The following is an 18,333-nucleotide window of genomic DNA, read 5'->3' as shown; positions in this document are numbered from 1 at the left end:
CCGGCCCCGGCTCTTCCGAAGGGAGCACGACCGAGCCAGTAGCCCCGCGGCGACCAGCCCGGCTCGGCCACAGGGCTTTGGGTCAGGAATCTACCTCCTCGCTCTCCCGGGGAAGGAGGCGGTAAAGCTTGGGGTACCTTCAGCTCCAGGTACGCGAAGGTTTGCATACAGTCGATGTGCGTTTATATATATACACGTATTGACAGATGCATAAACATACACACTTTACACAGTTAAAAACCACGGGTTGAATCGAAGGCCCTACTGTTTTCAGTAACGCAACAAATCAGAGCACTAGAACTCTCAAGGGAATCATCCCTCTCAGCACCCTGCTCATAATAAACTCATTAAACAAAGAACTCACCAGACCAGCTGGACTCGGCACTCTTCTCAGAAAGTCCGCTCCAGCTCAGTTCATCTCCGCACGCTTCCTCCCCCCGCGTTCCTTTTTGTCCTTTGGAGGAGGCGCGAGCAGTGCCCCGGTGCCCGCACGCCTCTAGAGCGTGAGCCCCGCAGCGGCCCCGCGGCTCAGCGCGGCCCCGGCGCGCAGCCAGCGTGGCGCCCGGCCCCGCCGCCACAGCGCGGCATGTCGGCTCCGACCCATCCGCTGCGTGAAACTTCAGCCGGGGGGGAGGAAAAACACACGGGGAGTGGGAGAAGAAGAAGAAAAAAAAAGAAAAAAAGAAGGAAAAAAAAAAGGGAGAAGAAGAAGAAAGACGAGAGGGAGGGAGAGATCCAACTTTCTTAAGACATGTCCAGGCAAAGAACGGGCAGAGTTGAGGAGTTAAAGCAGCGGAGAGAGTGAGAGTGGGGACGCTGCGCCGGATCGCCGACTCCTTCCCTCTCTCTCTCCTTCCCCCGCCTCCCTCCCTCCCTCCTTCCCTCCCTCCTTCTCCCTCCGTCTTCTTTCGCACTCTGTCCGTCCCCCTCGGACCCTGCTCACGGCAGCACCACCCCCCTCCCCGTCCTCGCCGCTGCAGTGGAGCGCGGCGGCGGCAGGGAGCAGCGCGCAGCTCTGCGCGGCTCCCCGCGGGCTCTCGGGCGCGCACCGGGACCGCGGCCGCCCGCCCGCCTTCCTTCTCTCGCTCGGCAGGTGAGGCGCAGTGCCCGGCACGGCTCCGCCGCCGCAACTCTCCGTGGCCGCCGCCGCCGCTCGGAGGCCCCGCTGGCTCCGCCGCCGAACGCCGCTCGACTCGGCAAAGCCTGGCGGCTCCTGCTCGGCAGGCACAGCCGGAGCCTCACCGAGAGGCTCCCAGTGGGCTGAGCACGGGAATCTCCCCCTCTCTCCCGGCCACGTTAAGTCACGAATAGCCCTCTCCCTCTCCCTCTCCCTCTCCCTCTCCCTCTCCCTCTCCCTCTCCTTTTTTCTCTTTTTTCCCTTCTTTTCCCTTTCCCTCCCCCCCCTCCCCCTTTTCTGCCTCTTTTTCGTTTCTTTTCTTCAAGGGAGGTGTGTTTCTCAAAGCACAGCAAAAAAAGTGCAGAATGGCAGCTCTTTCTCCAAAATAATACACCGCAAGCAAGCGAAATGTATTTATAATGTGCTTATCCCTCATCTGAAATCAGCCCCAACCAATTACCCTTCTTCGACAAAGTTCAGTTGTTGCACTGCCTAGTGGCAGGGATCAGCTGAAAGAAACGGCCTCAGAAGGTCCTGAATGGTGTGATTTATAAAATTTTGGATGAACCACAGAAAATGCTTTAAAAGTTATTTGCCTGAGAGACATAGTGTGACAGTAAATTTGTTAAGCACTCTGAGATTCTCACAAGGTAAAGTATTCTTTTACTAAACAATTTATCCCTAGGGAGCTTAAAGTCATGGGCTTCTTCCCAAAATAAGATACACCACTAAAATCTATCAGCCAAATGAGCATGCAGGATTCTAGGATAGGAAGAGCAGATACAAACTGCATTATATAAATATTAAGTACATTTCCAAATAGCGCATACATGCCATTTCTGTCTAGGAATGTTCACTTTGAGCAAACCTCTGTATCACCGTGGAGGCCCAACCAGGAAAACAGACTGGGGACACAGATCTGGGTGCAACAACAGCAGCAGGGCAGAAGACCCTGCCCTTAGTTTATTTTTCCATTATATATCTGTGTCAAGGTGACCATGGATTGGAGAAGGGTATCGCCACCTCTCCTGTCACATTGGTCCAGGAGGCTGTCATTCAACCTCCCCTTGTCTTGGAGAAAGTATTCATAACATTGCCAATATTTACAAAACATGGTCCTGTGTTTACAATTCACCAGCGTGAGAAACTGCACGTTTCTCCTTTAATATGAACGCTCAGCAAACCAGGAAAATTCATGGCAACATCTCACCCTTTTAAGTATATTAAAAAGAAAACAAAAAAAGAAAAATGAACAATTCTATGACAGGAAAAAAGAAAGAAAAAAAAACCTGTATAAAGTTCACCGACCTTCATTTAGGTGACGGTGTGAGGGCTACATGTTGGTCTGATTCTGCCTTTGCTACCCAGGGTTTCACCCTGAACCCCTTGCAATAACCTGCTCAAAATATCTCGAGCATAGTCTAACATAATTCAACCAACACCCTCATATTTTTAAATTTTTATAAGATACAAGGGAATATACGGTGCAAAAGGCAGGAGCATTCCAAGAAAGATTTAACCACTCAGTTGAAAATTCTGAACCCCAAAAGTTCTGTCCCAAAACCACAACCCCCAAACAACGTGCCCTTTCCCCACAGAGGTCACAATGGCTACCATACATAAAACTGAGCCGTAGCAAACAATTCCTCTGAGTCCATGATTAACAGTCCGCTGGCTCTCAGCATCACACTGCTTCAGTCAGTCCTTGTCCAGCAGCTCCACAGGATCCAAAGTCTCTATGGAGGCCATATAGGAAAAGAGAAGATGCCAGTCCGTGTCCATGTTAATCAGATCTCGAAGAGGCTTCTCTGATGGGTGGCACTAGGGTGACACAGGATGCACAAGGTTTCAGGATCAAACAGGATCAGTCCAATGCACCTGAGGCAGCTCAGCAGACTTTCAGTGGCCGCCGTCTTAGCATGGATCACAGAACCTGAGGATAGAGAACTTAGAAAACACAAATTGAGCAATTGACTTTTTCTCAAAGAATGCATGCAACATAGGATGTGGACGTAGAAACCCACTGCAAGGTCCAAGGAAAACTGACCATAGCTATGTGGCAACATCAACACTTCCTACACTTGAGATGATGGCTGTACACCAGCCAGAGAATTTTGCTCTTGTTCTAGAGCTTGGGAAACTGTTTCGTCCCCCTGACGTCTTCGTCTTTTTCTTTGCCTCCGAGTTTTCGGGCTTGGCGTGGGCTCAGCATGACCCACTGCCTCGCATGTTTCTGCAGTATGGTCTGGACCCACACCTTGTGCGCAGAAAAACAAGGGAGTCACTTTCTGTGCCTCCTTTTCCTGTTCTCCACTAGGCTGAATATCTGCCTGTGTCTCATGTCCAGCATTCTGCCTCTGTTCAGCCGGCTGTGAAGCAGCTGTTGGGGTAATCACCATAGAATCACAGGTGTTTAGAACTGCACAGGTCTGGACCATCTCCAGGACAGTAGAAGTCTCTGGAATGGTTTCCAGGAGCCTCTGGCAAGCAGAATTAGCATGGCTTCTTGCTAATTGCTCCAAAATTATCATTCTTAAAGTGCTATCCTGGACTCTCATCTCTAAAAAATCCATCAGACGCACTATAAATTTATGAAAAGCTTCCTCTGGCTTCTGTGCTATGTCTAAGAAGTCTTCCTTTGGGGAGAAGGATAACTTGGTTTTTATCAATGCAGATATCCCTATGTATCTGCACGAATCTAAAACAGTGAAAGAAAGGCCAGCTTGCACATCAGGGCAAGCATATTGACTCCTCCCCATAAGTAGGTCAACTCCGACCCCAAACAAGGGATCATCTCGAGGCAGGTGGCTATTTTCAACAGCCATTTGTCCAGCTAGGAATTTCCAATTTCTTTCAAAGGTAAAAACCTGTTGAGGTTCAAGCATCACTGTTGCAAAACCTCTTATTACATAAGGAAAGATCAGATTCTCAAATTCTGCACTGATCCATTGAATTGCCTCAGTGAAGCTTGTATTATTTTCTGCCACGTCCCTTGATAAGGGAAACGGGACTGCCCATGATGGGTCATCATGGCTATGATGCTGTGGACCCACGTCCACAGGTCCCTGAACTGGCTCGGGCAAAGCTGCATCTTCAGGCAGCAGCTCTCTTAGGTCAGCAGCCTGGTTCACCTGGGATGCAGGACTAAAAACCTCATCCGATTTCACGACAGGAAAAGCATGCACATCAGACAACGCTTTTTCCCCGTTATCATCTCCCACAGCCGACCCGGCCCCGTAGGGGGGGCGGGCGGGGGACAGTGACTCGCTCAGACTCCTCTCTGAGCGGGGGGTGATTGTCGCGCTGGGCAGGGGGGCGTGGCCGACGGGCCACAGCTTTCAGCTCCTGCCCGGCCAGTCGATGGGTCGGTGGCCAGGTCGGCGGCAGCAGCGGCAGCCGAGAGCCCCTCCCGCTCGGTGCGGGAGGGCATTCCCCGAGCGGCAGGGAGGGGACGCGCGGCGGTGCCGCGTGGCGGCGCTGGGGGGTCGCACGGCACGGGGGGCCCCGCAGCGGCGGGCAGCGTTGCGCCCAGCCCTCCCCCCGCGGCGCCGGACCGGCACCGGACGCGTGGGGCGGGGCGCGGCGCGGTGGGCGGCGGCGGCGACCCCGCGCACAGCATTTGGCGCAGCGGCGGGACGGGGCAGGGAGGGGCCGTCCCCGCCGGGCTCGCCTGCCGAATCCTGCGCGGAGCAGGTCGCGGCGGGGCGGGCCGGGCCGGGGAGGCGGCGGCAGGGGGCGGCGCCTGCAGCGTCAGGGGCGGCGCGCACGGCGGCCCCCCCGGCTCCCCGCAGGGGGCCCGAGGCGGCGCGGCTCCGCGCGGCAGCTGCAGGGCGGACCCCGCAGCGGTGGCGGGCAGCGGGGGGGTCGCCGCGGCACGGCGGCCCGGGGCGGCGCGGGCGATCCCCCGCGCTCGGCGTGGGACCCGAGGCCGAGCGCTCCGCCCCCTCGGCACCCCAGCTCCCCGCCTGGCCAACCGCGCGGGGAGCGGAACGAAAAAAGCTTCCCCGCCCTTCCAAAAACCCCGCTGGGCGCGCCCAACCCCCGACATGGGGGTGGGGGTCTCCTGCATCGGCTCTAACCCTGCATCAGAGCAATCCTCGTCAGAAGCAACGGAGCTCGCAGGGGAGCCAGTCCTGCTTCCTGTCGAAAGCCCAGAATCAACTTCAAAGTCCTCTCCAGCCTCTTTTAGAAGTGGGAAGACTGTTCCCCAGGTCCCTAGGAGAGCGCTAGCGCTCATATTTCCATTCAGAACGGATAAAAAAAGTTTTTCCCCCAGGGTTTTCCATGGGTCGATTGAGAGTGCTTTTTCAGCACTATAAAAAATTCCAAGTTTCTTTCCCCAGCTAAACAGTTCTCTCACGTGTTTCCTGGTCAAGTCAGCGTCACAGGACAACAAAAAGGAGTGGAGCAGTTCCATCATCAATCGTTCCTCTGAGAACATCGTGGGTTTCTTCTTTTTGCAGCTGTAGAAGGCAGATTTTTTTTTTTTCTTCTTTTTTCTTTCCTCACTAGCTTGCAACTTGACCACGTATAGGCGCCAGTTATCACCGTGGAGGCCCAACCAGGAAAACAGACTGGGGACACAGATCTGGGTGCAACAACAGCAGCAGGGCAGAAGACCCTGCCCTTAGTTTATTTTTCCATTATATATCTGTGTCAAGGTGACCATGGATTGGAGAAGGGTATTGCCACCTCTCCTGTCACATTGGTCCAGGAGGCTGTCATTCAACCTCCCCTTGTCTTGGAGAAAGTATTCATAACATTGCCAATATTTACAAAACATGGTCCTGTGTTTACAATTCACCAGCGTGAGAAACTGCACGTTTCTCCTTTAATATGAACGCTCAGCAAACCAGGAAAATTCATGGCAACACCTCTGGAAAGTTTAATGTCAAAATTCTCTGTCCTTATAGGTTCCCACAGCAGACACAGCTGACTGATTTATTTAGCATTTCATCTTCTTTCTAAAGACCCTAAATGGAATTATACTGAGTCTTTATCCAAATGCCACTGGGCCAAATGACCTTTCTTCTGTGAAAACTGCTTCAAAGTGAGTTGCATAAAATAAACTGCATTGAAAATAGCATTCCAGAAAAGAACTAGAAGGGAAACACTTTAGGCCATTATAGCTAAAGGATAGAAACAAATGTAAACCACACTTCTACTCCCTACAGTTGCAAATATTTCTCATTTTGGAGTAAGAAATTTCCTACCTTTGAGATCCATTACCATATTGTGGTTGATTGCTGAGTTAAATAGTGAAAAGTCAGAACCACAGAGTGCTTAAACTTTTGTCTAAACTTTAATTCTTAATGCCTGGAGAAGTGGTAGAATTGCAGTAACCTTCTGAAAGTCAAACAGGAACATCTCTGAAAAGTATCTGGTAAAGATAATAAAAAACGTAGAGGCTTCCGATTTGGATCTCCTACTAGACATGCTATGCTGACATGTACTGACATGTACAAGTACTTTAGAAGAAGAATAAAGGGATATGCCATCCTTCTCCAACCATGGGTAATGGTGCTTAGCACTTCAGATAAAGTGTTGGAGCCATGATGTCCAGGCAAGTGTGTTCATAAGTCTGCATGAAATAGATAAGTTTACCTTCTAAAACAGGTTTCTGACATCTTAAATAATGTTGACAAAGCCGTTTTGATACTTACTGAATATTCCATTTTCATGTTGTATTTTCTCTGCCCTTTAATTTTTTTTTCTTGGAAATAGTGTCAATAAAGCTGTTATAATTATTTTTTACTTTCACTATAATGTGAAAGGGTATCTTTGTGATATGTTATCCCAAAGAAAATTCATATATTGTGTTATATTTGGCTAACCTTTAGGAAAGGTGCGAAAGAGAAATCACACTTGGGTGTCTAGGGCACCATCCACGTTGCTGAAAATCTTCCAATCTCATAACTGTTGTAGCAAAATATGTTTGGTTCTCCCTGACATCTTTTAACTGTCCTTATCAAATTGCTTAAGACGAAACAAGTTTCAGCTCAGCTGTCAATAAAAAAGGAAAACTAACCAAACAAAAAAAAGTTATCCAGTTATCTGGACTTGACTGTTTTCTTTCAAGAGAAACATGAATCCTTCAGCTTAGGAATTTCCCAAACACTGAAATAGAAATTGTATTTTCACATAATCATAAGCATAAGCATTACCATCTTCTTCTAAGATATTGTGGCACTAACATTCTTCTCACCAATTTATCTCAAAGCCTAGCTTCACAGATTTCAGCTCTTGTTTGTTATATATTTAACGAAGAGGAGCTGATAGTTAACTGAGTGAGATCGGAAGTAAATATCAAGCTCAAGTGTCCTCCAGAGAAATTTTCCTGCTCCCAGTCCAAGGTATGCACTTGGGGAATGATATCTGAAGTACTTTGGACTGATTTCTCAGCTCCCATTTTGTTAAAGAGAAGATAATTTTAAATTGTTGCTACTTCAGCTGCATAAAAGTTTGAAGATCGAAACTGGTGCTTTGAATTGCACCAGCTCAGAGATGGCAAAGGTCCTCACCTCACCATAACTCTCTCTTGGTCTCTATGAGGGTAAACTAGTTGCAATTGTTACACAAAGTGCAGCTTCAAAAAAAAGCACTTTTGAACATAATAGCAGCCTGTGACTCAAGGGCAATAAAGGGGCCATAAACATCAATTGTCTTTGACAGAGGGCAGATACATCTTTTCAGTAAAGAGGTCAGATGCAGTTTCCAGTGAGTTCTCTGTCAATTAAATATGAACTGACCTGATTGGTTTTACAGTAAGAAGTAAATTCTGTACGGTACAAACCCTGTATTCTATCTGAACTGTTTTATACAGGGAGGAAGAGGCTGTTTGGTAAGAGTTCTATTCTAGTTGTTCTCCTTTTCCTATCTGTCTTAAGAAGAACTCCCCAGACTTCAATTAGTTGTAGCATTTAGAAAGCAAAACAACTCCCCAAAATTTCATAATTATCCTTTCCCTGGCCTGCAGTCAATGGTATATACTCCTTTACCACTCTAGTTTGTTTCCTGTCTAGTAAAAGCAGACCTGGGCAATAAAAACTAATTCTGTCTTTCTGGCTGTTCTTGTCTACTCTTTGAAAACTTAGGTTGAACTACAAATGTCCACTTCCCTCCCTTTCCCCCCGTCTGCCATTTACAGGGGGGAAAGGGGGCAATTTCTATGAAATACACATTTGAGAGAGTGCTGACTTCCTCTTACCTAAACCAAGGTTTTTCAAAACCCCTGAAAATCTTTAGGATTACCTTAGCATACGTCTCTTTATCTGACAGAATTTGAGCAAGGATATTTAACTTTTCATATTTTAATTATTTTTATTGACTTTCTTTTACCCCAGAGAATTATTACTGCATAAAACATCACTGACTATTTGATTAGGTATTTTTTCACGGTGCTATTCAAGACTTCCAAGGCAGCAATGTCAAAATAATAGTCATATATCAGCTTTGGTATAATGAAATGCTAAACAATCTCAGCTACTTGACAATCTATTGTGTGCCCTGTGAACCTAAAGAGGAATTTACTGAGGCAACTCAATCATTAAACCTACAAGCTACAACTATTTGTGGATGTGTGTTAAATACACAGATTTACAGTAGTAAAGAAAACCTGGAGCAATGCTACAGAGGAGAAAAGTTAAACTTGAAAGGCAATTTTATGGTTCTAGTTCTTCAGGTACTAGTAGGGTGAGGACACCCAAATATTCCACTAGTAATTTTCTGAGCCTTTAAATTGGCAGAGACAGCTGCTCTGTTACAGAGTGATTTTTCATTTTTGTTCTTTTAGCAGCAGGAAGGAGAAGAATATTCTTTAAACAGAAGTGAGCTAGGCAACCTCATATTTACAACATTTCGGTCTTACAGATTACCTCTGTGTGTGTCAGCTTTTAAGGAGCATTTTAACATCACTTCAGAAACAAGCCACTTTTGCACATCACACATTTCTTCACCAATCTATCTTCATAAATAATTTAAAAAATCACATAAGTTTGCTTTTGTGACATTTATTCTACTGTGTGCCATACTGGCGACTGGAACAGAACCAGCTGCACTGTTATGGACAGTACTGGTGTTTTGAATAAAGGTCTGGATAGAATTTAGGGTAATGGTTTGTGCTAGTTCATCCCAAACAAAAGTCAACATCCCTCTTATCTTCAATATTCACTAGGGTGGAAAGATGATGGAGATCTGCAGGGATATTTTTGTGTTGCCTGGCTCTGCAAGGTAGGCTGAGTCTGCTTCTCCATTAGATGTTACCCTGGACTGCTCTGCAGAGCCCAGATTCACCAAGCTCAAGGCAGAATTGCATAAGATCAGAGTCTCATGCCTACACCACAAGTAACTACTGAGTTTAGATTTAAATAATTATAGGACAATAAAAATGTTTGAAAAGGTCAGAAAAGGGCTAAGCTATGACAGTCACTAATTTTCAAATTATTTTTTAAGCTATGTAGGCTGGTATTTTTTATTTTATCAAGCACAGGCTTAACGCCAGAGTAAGGAAAGGGATTTTCAGTCTCACCAGTCCAGAGCTGACATGACTGTCACTTTCTAGGACAACAAGAGATGAAAGAAACCTGCTCTCCACTAGATCTTAAGCATCCTGTTTTCTTGAACTGGTTCTTCATCTCTTTTAGAGCTTTCAAGAGCTTTCAAAACTAAAAAACATTGAAGTCCAAATAGTGCTTATATGACATAGTGTTACAAATAGTAAAAATTTTACTTCCTTGGTTTTGAGTCAATGGAATTAATTGTCCAGGTTCCATTAAACCCACAGCTGATGTGAGATCACAAAATTGAAGTTGTAAGAGCTCTGGTGACATTAGTATTATGTAGGATCGAATGAAGTAAAAGAAGGACTGTTGTGCAAGTGCTGTGTTCTGTTTTGTACTAAGGTACTGGTTCTTTTGATTCTAAAATTGGTCCTAAATCCAAAATTAGAATTTGAAGAACTATGGATAAAAGTAGAGAGACCAAGTGACTGTGGTACTCATAAACATCTGAAATAAGTTTGGACTCTGCATAAGCAAAGGATTTACCTAATGTTCCTGCGTTGGTAGGATGGTTTTAATTTAGTATAGGATGATTAATGGTGGAATCTAATACTCTGAATGTCTTCAAAATTCTTCAGGTTATAAGGAAAAAGAAAGGCATAGGTCTCTACTGAGACCAAGTCATCATGTCTCTTATTTTGGTCATCAGTCCTTTTTAATAGACTAGGTGTAGACTTACAGCTTATAAATCTATAGCATTAAAATATATAGCATGTAAGTCTAGAACCCAATCTACTTCAGTTTACTGTATGTCTCAAAGAAATTTTAACTGTGCTGGCATCTGCCCTGTCATAAACTTCATGTTTATTTAAGGTAAGATAGCTTATCCATCTAGATATAATTAATCTTAGGTTAAGGTTTGGTTTAGGATTTGCAAATCCAAATAGTTACAAACCTAAATGACTTCAGAATTTTGAAAAGCTGATAGAAAGGAAGCTGTTTTCCGCCATCACTAAGGCTCAATGTTTTCTCTACAGAATGGAATCTTATATGTGATTCTTCTGCTACAATTCATCTGGACATACAGCTAAGAGCACTTAGATTTCATCAACATGAATATTCCTGGTCTTTACTGGTGTTTTTTATCCCACTTTACTAATATTAGTATTAATTTCTTATTAAGATTTCCGTACGTGTATCCAGCTTCTAGAGTTCAATGTATTTCAGAATATTATTTCATCCAGTGTAAGAGAGGACTCCTAACTAGACATTCCCATTCCACATGATATGTTATCTCCTGTAAACTGAGTTGTCTGGGCCAGAAAGAATGTATGCGTGGAAAAAACCTTTCTTCTTTTACCTACATGGTTTTCCTCTCTATGTTATTAATCAAAACCCAACTTAAATCAATGAAAATATTCTGAGTTCAGTGAAAGGCTATTGGATCTTGGAAGTGCATGAATATTTAAGGAACAAACAGAAGTTGCTCAGCATGACAAGTCCCCCTTCCTTTTACCTGTCTGGTTCAAACACTGTGTCATAGCAAGGAGATGAGAGTCTCTGCTTTAAGGACTGTTTATCAAAAGGATACACAGTTATCCATCGTGAGTCATGGAAAGAATAATGGCTTCATGAGTACTAGGGGCAGTTCTTTACTTCTTGAAACATTGCTCCTCCAGCTGAAATCAATCCAGCATGTGAAACAAGAACCTCTCTTGCGAGAGCATGGTGGGCAGAGAAAGAATCTTTTATGAACTCTTTTTATTTGTTTTCTGTCTTGCTTAGGCACCATTAAGTCAACTACTCTATTTTAAAAGCCAATAAAATGTACTTTTCCTGTATTTGAAGGTAATTTACTATCCTTTTTTTGGCAGCTCTGTAAGAAAAAGGTCTTGGTCTATCCACTCTACCTGACTTGGCTGTCCATCACAATTCTGTCATAGAGCAGTGTAATGTCTTTTCTGTTATATGCAAAGGAATTGTGTTGCCAAAACAAAATTTCCTAATAAAAGGATTAAGATGTATATTCCATATAACAATTATCTCTTGTCTCATATGCCCTGTATTACTGAACAGGACTTGACAAACCTGGTTTTTTCTCTTATTTTTCTGCAGACATTAACCTTCTGTCTCTCTTTCATTATAGAAAAAGAGAATATGACTTGCTGCCTTCTTTACTCTTTCCATTTTTGTCAAAGTTCTGTATTTTAAATAGCTAAATCATTAAAAGCTTCACAGAATGTTCAAGAACAATATAACACAGCATCCTCCATTATAAAGCTATGTCATAATAAAGTTCTAGTCTATACTATCTCTAGTACTCTATACCATCTTTAGTACTGTGATGGCACATCAGATATGTTATTACTATTTAAATTAGCCAAATCATGAACACCACAGAAGTGTTCATTCAGCCCAGTATTGTATCACGCCGAAGGTATGGACAAACTCCCTCATGTAAATGGAATCACATAAAGGGCAATGTCTGTTAAATAAAAGCATATATCAAAATAGGATCTAACAAAGAATCAATATCAATGTATCCCATTTTCACATCATAAGTATATATAAGTGTGTCAGTCACAATAAATATAGTGTGTCCTTTTCTATTTATAATTGCAACATCATTGCTTACCTACATCAAGTTACACAGCGTGCCTTCAGGCATGAATTGGCCTTAAAATAAAATTTTACTATACTATTATTTTATATGGACAATCTTTATAAAGCTAGTGTCTTGGAAGCTGAAGCTGTGTAATAAAACTTGCATGCCACATAAATACAACTCATAAGCAGATGCTTTAAGTTCAGAAAAAATTACCCTTGTTCTAGTTCAAACTACAGAGAAAGATATATCTGCCAAGAGGGTCTTACATAGGAAGCAGAAAGAAGAAAATAGATTGGTGAGGTAGACTGGGTATAGTTCAACAGATGAGTTTCATGAGAGAGTGAGAAGGAAATATTTTCCCTTTCAGCCACAGATCTGGCATTCAGTTAAGATGTTTGAACTTACCATTGTACCAGGGAATGTTTGCAGGTTTTGTGCAGATTTTTCAGCTAGCCAATGTAGCTATGTCCATTTGTACCTTGAAAGCATGTAACCAGTAATAAATTCTTGTGGTGATTCATTCATCTATATGTATCTTGCACAGATGGAATTTTTCAGACCTGTGGAAGCAACATTAGATATTCAAGGCTGATGAGTCAAATAGTCTACCAGATAGATCATGATATTCAAAATAAATCACAGTGCTGCTGTTCTGCCCAAAATCTGGAATAAAGAGTACTTCAACATGTATTTTATCCAATAGGAACTCATTAACGATTAACTATAATTAACCATAAGAAAGTCTATTTCTGTTAATCAAGATCAGTCTAGTAAAGAAGGGTAATAAGGAAAAAGATTACTTTAAATTTGGCATTTTCAAGGCATTGTATCAAAATTATTTTGAAGAAAATTCATACCTAAACCTGTTTTTAATTGCTTGGCACAGTATTTTTGCTCTTCTCCTTCCCACCCCTCTTTCCTTTTTAGCAGGTTTTAAGGATGTTTCTGCTAATGCTGTCTATCTCAACGTTTCTGTGTACTTATCATCTTATAACTGTAATAGGAATCTGAGTACACGACAGAAGGCTGGCTTTGATGATAACTCCTCTGCTCTCAAGTTATTGACTTTTCTTCCTGCTTAGTTTTCTCTCCTATTACTGTTACCACCATAAGTGTTCAACAGTAGGGCACTCCACTGCACTTTCATTTGAACTTTTTCTGAAAATCTAACTGAAATCAGCAAAATATCCTATCAAGTGTTTCCTCAGTATAAGTAAGAGGCCTTTCTGTTTCAGGAGGTGTTGGTTTTGAAACTTCTGCAAATGCACAGAATTCTGATTTTTTTTTTTTCAGTTTTGTGCTGTTAAGCCCATCATTTCCATTTTATATGTTATATTATCAAGAAATTGTTCAAATGAGACAATTCTAAGGATTGCATGTGTTGAGCTAGAAACACTTTTACAGCAGCATTTTTAATTGGTGAGCCAAAAAAACCCACATAAAATAAATGCAAGAATTTATCATCACCTGTACTTTCCTGCCAGGGTTGAAGTATGTCAGGGAATCAAAAGAAGTTCAGTGATTATTTGTCATGAAATCACTACCACAATGTCACTACCACCATAGTCCTTTGCAAAATGAAAGTAAAATGCAGCCTGGAAAAAACTTGCTACTTTCACAGCAATGGAATGAGTTTGTTTATTCAGTAAGTAACTATGTTTGTGCTGGCAGGAGATAAGTTTTTTGCTGAACTACTTGAAATACTCTGGCTATCTTCTTATTTCATTACCAGAGGCAGCAGGCAGAAACTACATTATGTGAAACTGCATTGCTGCATACAGGTTTTCTCATCTTGCATGATTTAAACATTAAAATACATTGCTAAACAGCTTAGTCTGTCTGGTGACAAGGACTGTACAACTATCTAACTGCATAAATAAAAGTACTTATTAAAATTTTGTTTAGTTCTGTCCTTCTGTCTTATGAAAATATTTTCAATCAGGCAGGGCCATTGAAAAAAGATTATACATTATTAAATTTCAGTGGCTATAACAGAGCACTACTTGGTTGTATTATGTTAACTGTATTTGTAAAATGTGTTATGAAGATTTTGTGCTTTTTTAATATTCGGCAACACTCACTTCTCTCTTCAGTTTTGATTGAAATATTTTGCTAGGGTATCTTCACACACAGTGGACTGTATTTCTTATTTTCTGTTTATTCTAATTGCAAACATCACTGCACAGAAGAATAAAAGCTCTGATCATGAAAGAGTTTTCTGCATTTTGATGAAATATCAAATATAGAAGTTAAATTTTCTGTATGTTCCCAATAATCATTCAGTAGTTTAGAGTTTAGTGGAAAAAAAATAATTACAGGGTAAAAAGGCTATCTGAGATGATGGATACTCCAGGGAGCAAGAATTGAATTTTTACAGCCAAGTCACTGGCTTGAATGTGGCCCATTTCAGTGGAGACTGAATATAATGACTTTTTGATAGCTCATCACTTGCTGTAGGAAATCTGTTTGTGAATTAATCTAGTTTTGTTTAGATGTGTGTTTAGGATTCAAAAAAAGCTTTTATACATGTTTAAAATTTCAGAAGATGAAAAGAGATGCTTCTAGAGACTTTATCATAAGATAAAGATTTTAATTTTTGCTGAAAATGCAAATAAGTGAGGAATAGCAATAGAGAGAACCCTGTACTGCCATGCCTTTATGTTGCTTTGGACATAAATGACTTCAGTTTTTCAGGCTATTCATAGATTACTACAGAAAGTAATCCTTTATTAGAGCTACCTAGTTGAATATAAGGGGAATTCTGTATCTATTACTGGGCAATGCTCCTTCCAGGAGAAAAATCCAGTTACAGAATTGGACCCTAAATAAAATTCAAGATCAAAAAATGTTTACCATAGTCTTAAACCATAGAAAAATCAATACTGTTTTTAGATTAAAGTAATTTCAGGAAAAATGTCACATACAAGCCCATGGAATTTTTTTCCTGATTTATTTGTTAAGATGATGTCTATCAGATTTCAGTGGTGAATTATTTAAAACAAAAAGTTAGCCAACGACTGAGCTTCTTTTAACTTCCTTTTCTGTTTACTCAAGATCTTGAAATATTTCTTTAAGCTGGTCTATATAATATGGTCTAGTCTAAGTTAGACCTCCATAGTTTATTTATGTATGCAGTTCATTTCATTATTAAAGAAATATTTTGTTTGGCTTCTTAATACCATGATGACCCTTTCACTAGTTAATAAATATCCTGACACAATAGCAGAAAGACAGACACAAATATGCCCCTTCTTGCAGTTCAAGTGTCAGGAATAATTTTTTTTAAGAAAATCAAACCCTTGCTTTCTTTGATTATTTCCCCTCCACCCCAGAAACTGCATAAGGGATGTCTGTCCTTTGAAATAATTTTCATTATGTTGTGCTGCATTGCATTTCCAGATGACAATATGAGAATGTTTGTAAAACCAACAATATATTACATAGAATTTGCAATTGGTCCTCATCCTAAAGTGCTAAAAAGAGATCCTTCCATGATTTTCTCAATGTTTCTGTCATCAAGTTGAAGAAATTACTTAAAGGAAAGGAACTGAGAGGAAGATAACACCAGTGAGGAAAGCTTTGCAACTCATTCCAGAATACAAATGGGTTTTGCTCATGCCAGGGAACATGCAGGACACAAGGACAAGGATTCACTGCTACCACTGTAATGTTCAGTTCCCTCATAGGAAAAAGAGTTATTGATAAGGATTAAATGTGTGGGTGTGGCCTGGGTGTGTCTATTGGCTTAAGAAATGGATGGTTTGCTCTGTGTAAGCAGTTTTCCTTTGGCTCTTCTAATCACAGCTGAGTTGATATATTCTGTTTGCTTTGACAAGATTATTTTCTGGATGTGACCAATCTGAACAAGAAGATCCTCAATTTCTTGAGAAGCCAAATTCCTGCTGCTTTATTCAATTCTCTCTCATTACACTGTTTTTCCTAGATCTGTGGCCATGAAACACACTTCTTCATTGCTCCCAGAACCCAGATGAAACAACAGTCTGAGCATGATACAAGACTCCTGAATATTTTTAACGAATATGTGGGGTGGAACGTTACTTGGGCAAGGGGAACTCACAATTTAGTTATTTTCTTCATCTGACTATAAATACCAAGATTTAAGAATGGAAATTTTAAATTAATTGGATAATTAGACAAAATAAATGCAGTTCAGTAGCAAATATTTGCTACTGGCATTTTAGTTTCATTTCCTTTTAGTAGAAAAGCGAAAAAAGTAGCTACCCTTCTAGTATAAGTCCTTTCAGCATGGAACCATCCTACATCATTGATCCCTCTCCAAATCCAGTGCTAAGAGTCTGTGTAACTACTGTCTTACATATCATGTAACTATTGTTTACTCCACAACTTCAATGTGTTTATTTTTGTAATAACACTTTGTGGTTAGAAGGTTTTGGTATATTCATTTTGTGAGGAAGAGAAACACAAAGAAGACCTTTTATTAGCATGCCCAGGTGCTATATTGCAATGACTTCAATGCCAAAATGTCACTGAATACTATTGATATTCAAAAACTTAAGGGCCATATCCTAAGTTATTAGTTGTAAAATATTGAGACACCAAAATAACTCAGGAAAGTCAGAACAACAATAATTAACATTTATAGGAGACAACATTGGAGCCAACTGAATGTTTCTATACTTTTTTATGTAAGAGTGAAGATGGTGAATTACTTCTAATAAAATGTTTTCTCTCATGCTTTGGAAAAGCATACAACCATCATTTAGGAAAGTAATGTGCTATTGTAGTGTAATAACATTGTTTATTGCTGATGGTTTATGGTTTGGGGGCTGAAGTCTTAAAGGGTGACATAACTCAAAAAAGCAAAGAATGAAGGGCAAAAATCGAACATTGCCTGCTTTCTCAGCACCGGTACCTCGAGATATGGCTACTCAAGACTTGCTCTGTATTTATTCCTAGAGAATATTTTAGATTGCTTGAAAATTTTCTCAAACTAAGAACTAAAAAATACCTTAAAGTCTTGCAGGTTGATAGAGCTTGGCTTTACTATAAGAGACCTTGAAGAGATCTAGTATATTAAGTATTCTTATAAAAATATATGTAATAAATAAACAGGCTACATCAGCAAGCAAGTGCTATTTCTTATGTGTTGCTTTCTAGCATGCTCTTCTCTAAGATACCAGGAATTGTTTTCCAAAAATACCATAGCAAGTTAAGCATTTACCTTGTTCAAAAGCTTAATGCAAATGGTGAGTTGCCCCTGAACTCATCCATACACATATGTAGATTGTATTCTACTGCAAACATACTTACAGGTCGCAGGGACAATGTTAAAAATACTAGACTGAAATTAATGAGTGGTCCTTATGAGTCTGCAGATAGGTTGAAATTAGAGCCTTTTCAGACTGTTAAACAATTGTTGTTTGAATGGTGGAAGAAATAAGAGAGAACAATTTTCTAGGAAACTATGAAATTTATGACTGTTCTATTAAATATCAAAGCACTGCTTCTGGCTTAAAGAGATTCCCAAGATAGACTGTCAGGAGAAATATCTTTATGTGCTTACCTTATATTAATATTTTTCCTGAGACATTTCTGTTGTCACAGAGTCACACATAGTCTCTGAGTGGTTGGAAGGGGATGTGAAATCACCTAGTCTAACCCTCCTGGGCAGGCAGGGTCAGCTGCAGCTGACTGTCCAGCACTGTGTGCAGTTGGGTTTTGAATATCCACAGCAATGGAGATGCCATGACCTCTTTGGGCAACCTATGCCAGTGTTTGACAATTCTCACAGTAAAAAAGTGTTTTTTGTTTTCAGAGGGCACTTCAGGTGTTTACTTTGTGCCCACTGCCTTTTGTCCTTTTGCTAGGCATCACTGAGAGGAGTTAGGCTCCCCCATCTTTCCCTCACACAGATATTTATGCACATTGATAAGATCCCCCCTGAGCCATCTCTTCTCCAGGCACAGCAGTTCCAGCTCTCAGCCTCTCCTCACATGAGGAGTGACTAGGTCATAACTGAACGTGTTAAAGAGCAATGGCCCCAGTATCAGCCTCTCAGATATATCCTGACTGGCCTCCAGCTGGACTTTGTACCACTGTTCACAACCCCCTGGGCCCACCTGCTCAGC

General features: G+C 41.6%; 2 protein-coding genes across 6 annotated transcripts in view; both read right to left on the bottom strand.

Moving 5' to 3' along the window:
- Positions 1–1,861, bottom strand: part of FAT1 (FAT atypical cadherin 1) — a 105,499-nt gene extending 103,638 nt beyond the window's left edge. For 2 of the 5 annotated variants that reach the window (XM_063402075.1, XM_063402076.1), the window contains exon 1: positions 365–1,861. The gene's annotated coding sequence lies outside the window, so the exon portion shown is untranslated. The remainder of the gene's footprint in view (positions 1–364) is intronic. The other 3 variants (XM_063402070.1, XM_063402073.1, XM_063402074.1) reach the window with 2 other exon arrangements.
- A 2,419-nt stretch (positions 1,862–4,280) lies between these two features.
- The window catches only part of LOC134552497 (transcription initiation factor TFIID subunit 4-like), a 464,313-nt gene continuing 450,260 nt past the window's right edge, over positions 4,281–18,333 (bottom strand). Inside the window, exon 2 of the mRNA XM_063401181.1 lies at positions 4,281–5,082. Within this exon, the coding sequence (XP_063257251.1) occupies positions 4,386–5,082 (697 nt within the window). The 3' untranslated portion in view covers positions 4,281–4,385. The remainder of the gene's footprint in view (positions 5,083–18,333) is intronic.

The sequence above is a fragment of the Prinia subflava genome, chromosome 7, assembly GCF_021018805.1.
Source record: "Prinia subflava isolate CZ2003 ecotype Zambia chromosome 7, Cam_Psub_1.2, whole genome shotgun sequence".
NCBI lineage: Eukaryota > Metazoa > Chordata > Aves > Passeriformes > Cisticolidae > Prinia > Prinia subflava.
The sequence above is the reverse complement of the archived record's forward strand: the minus strand, read 5'-3'. Positions and strand labels throughout refer to the sequence as shown.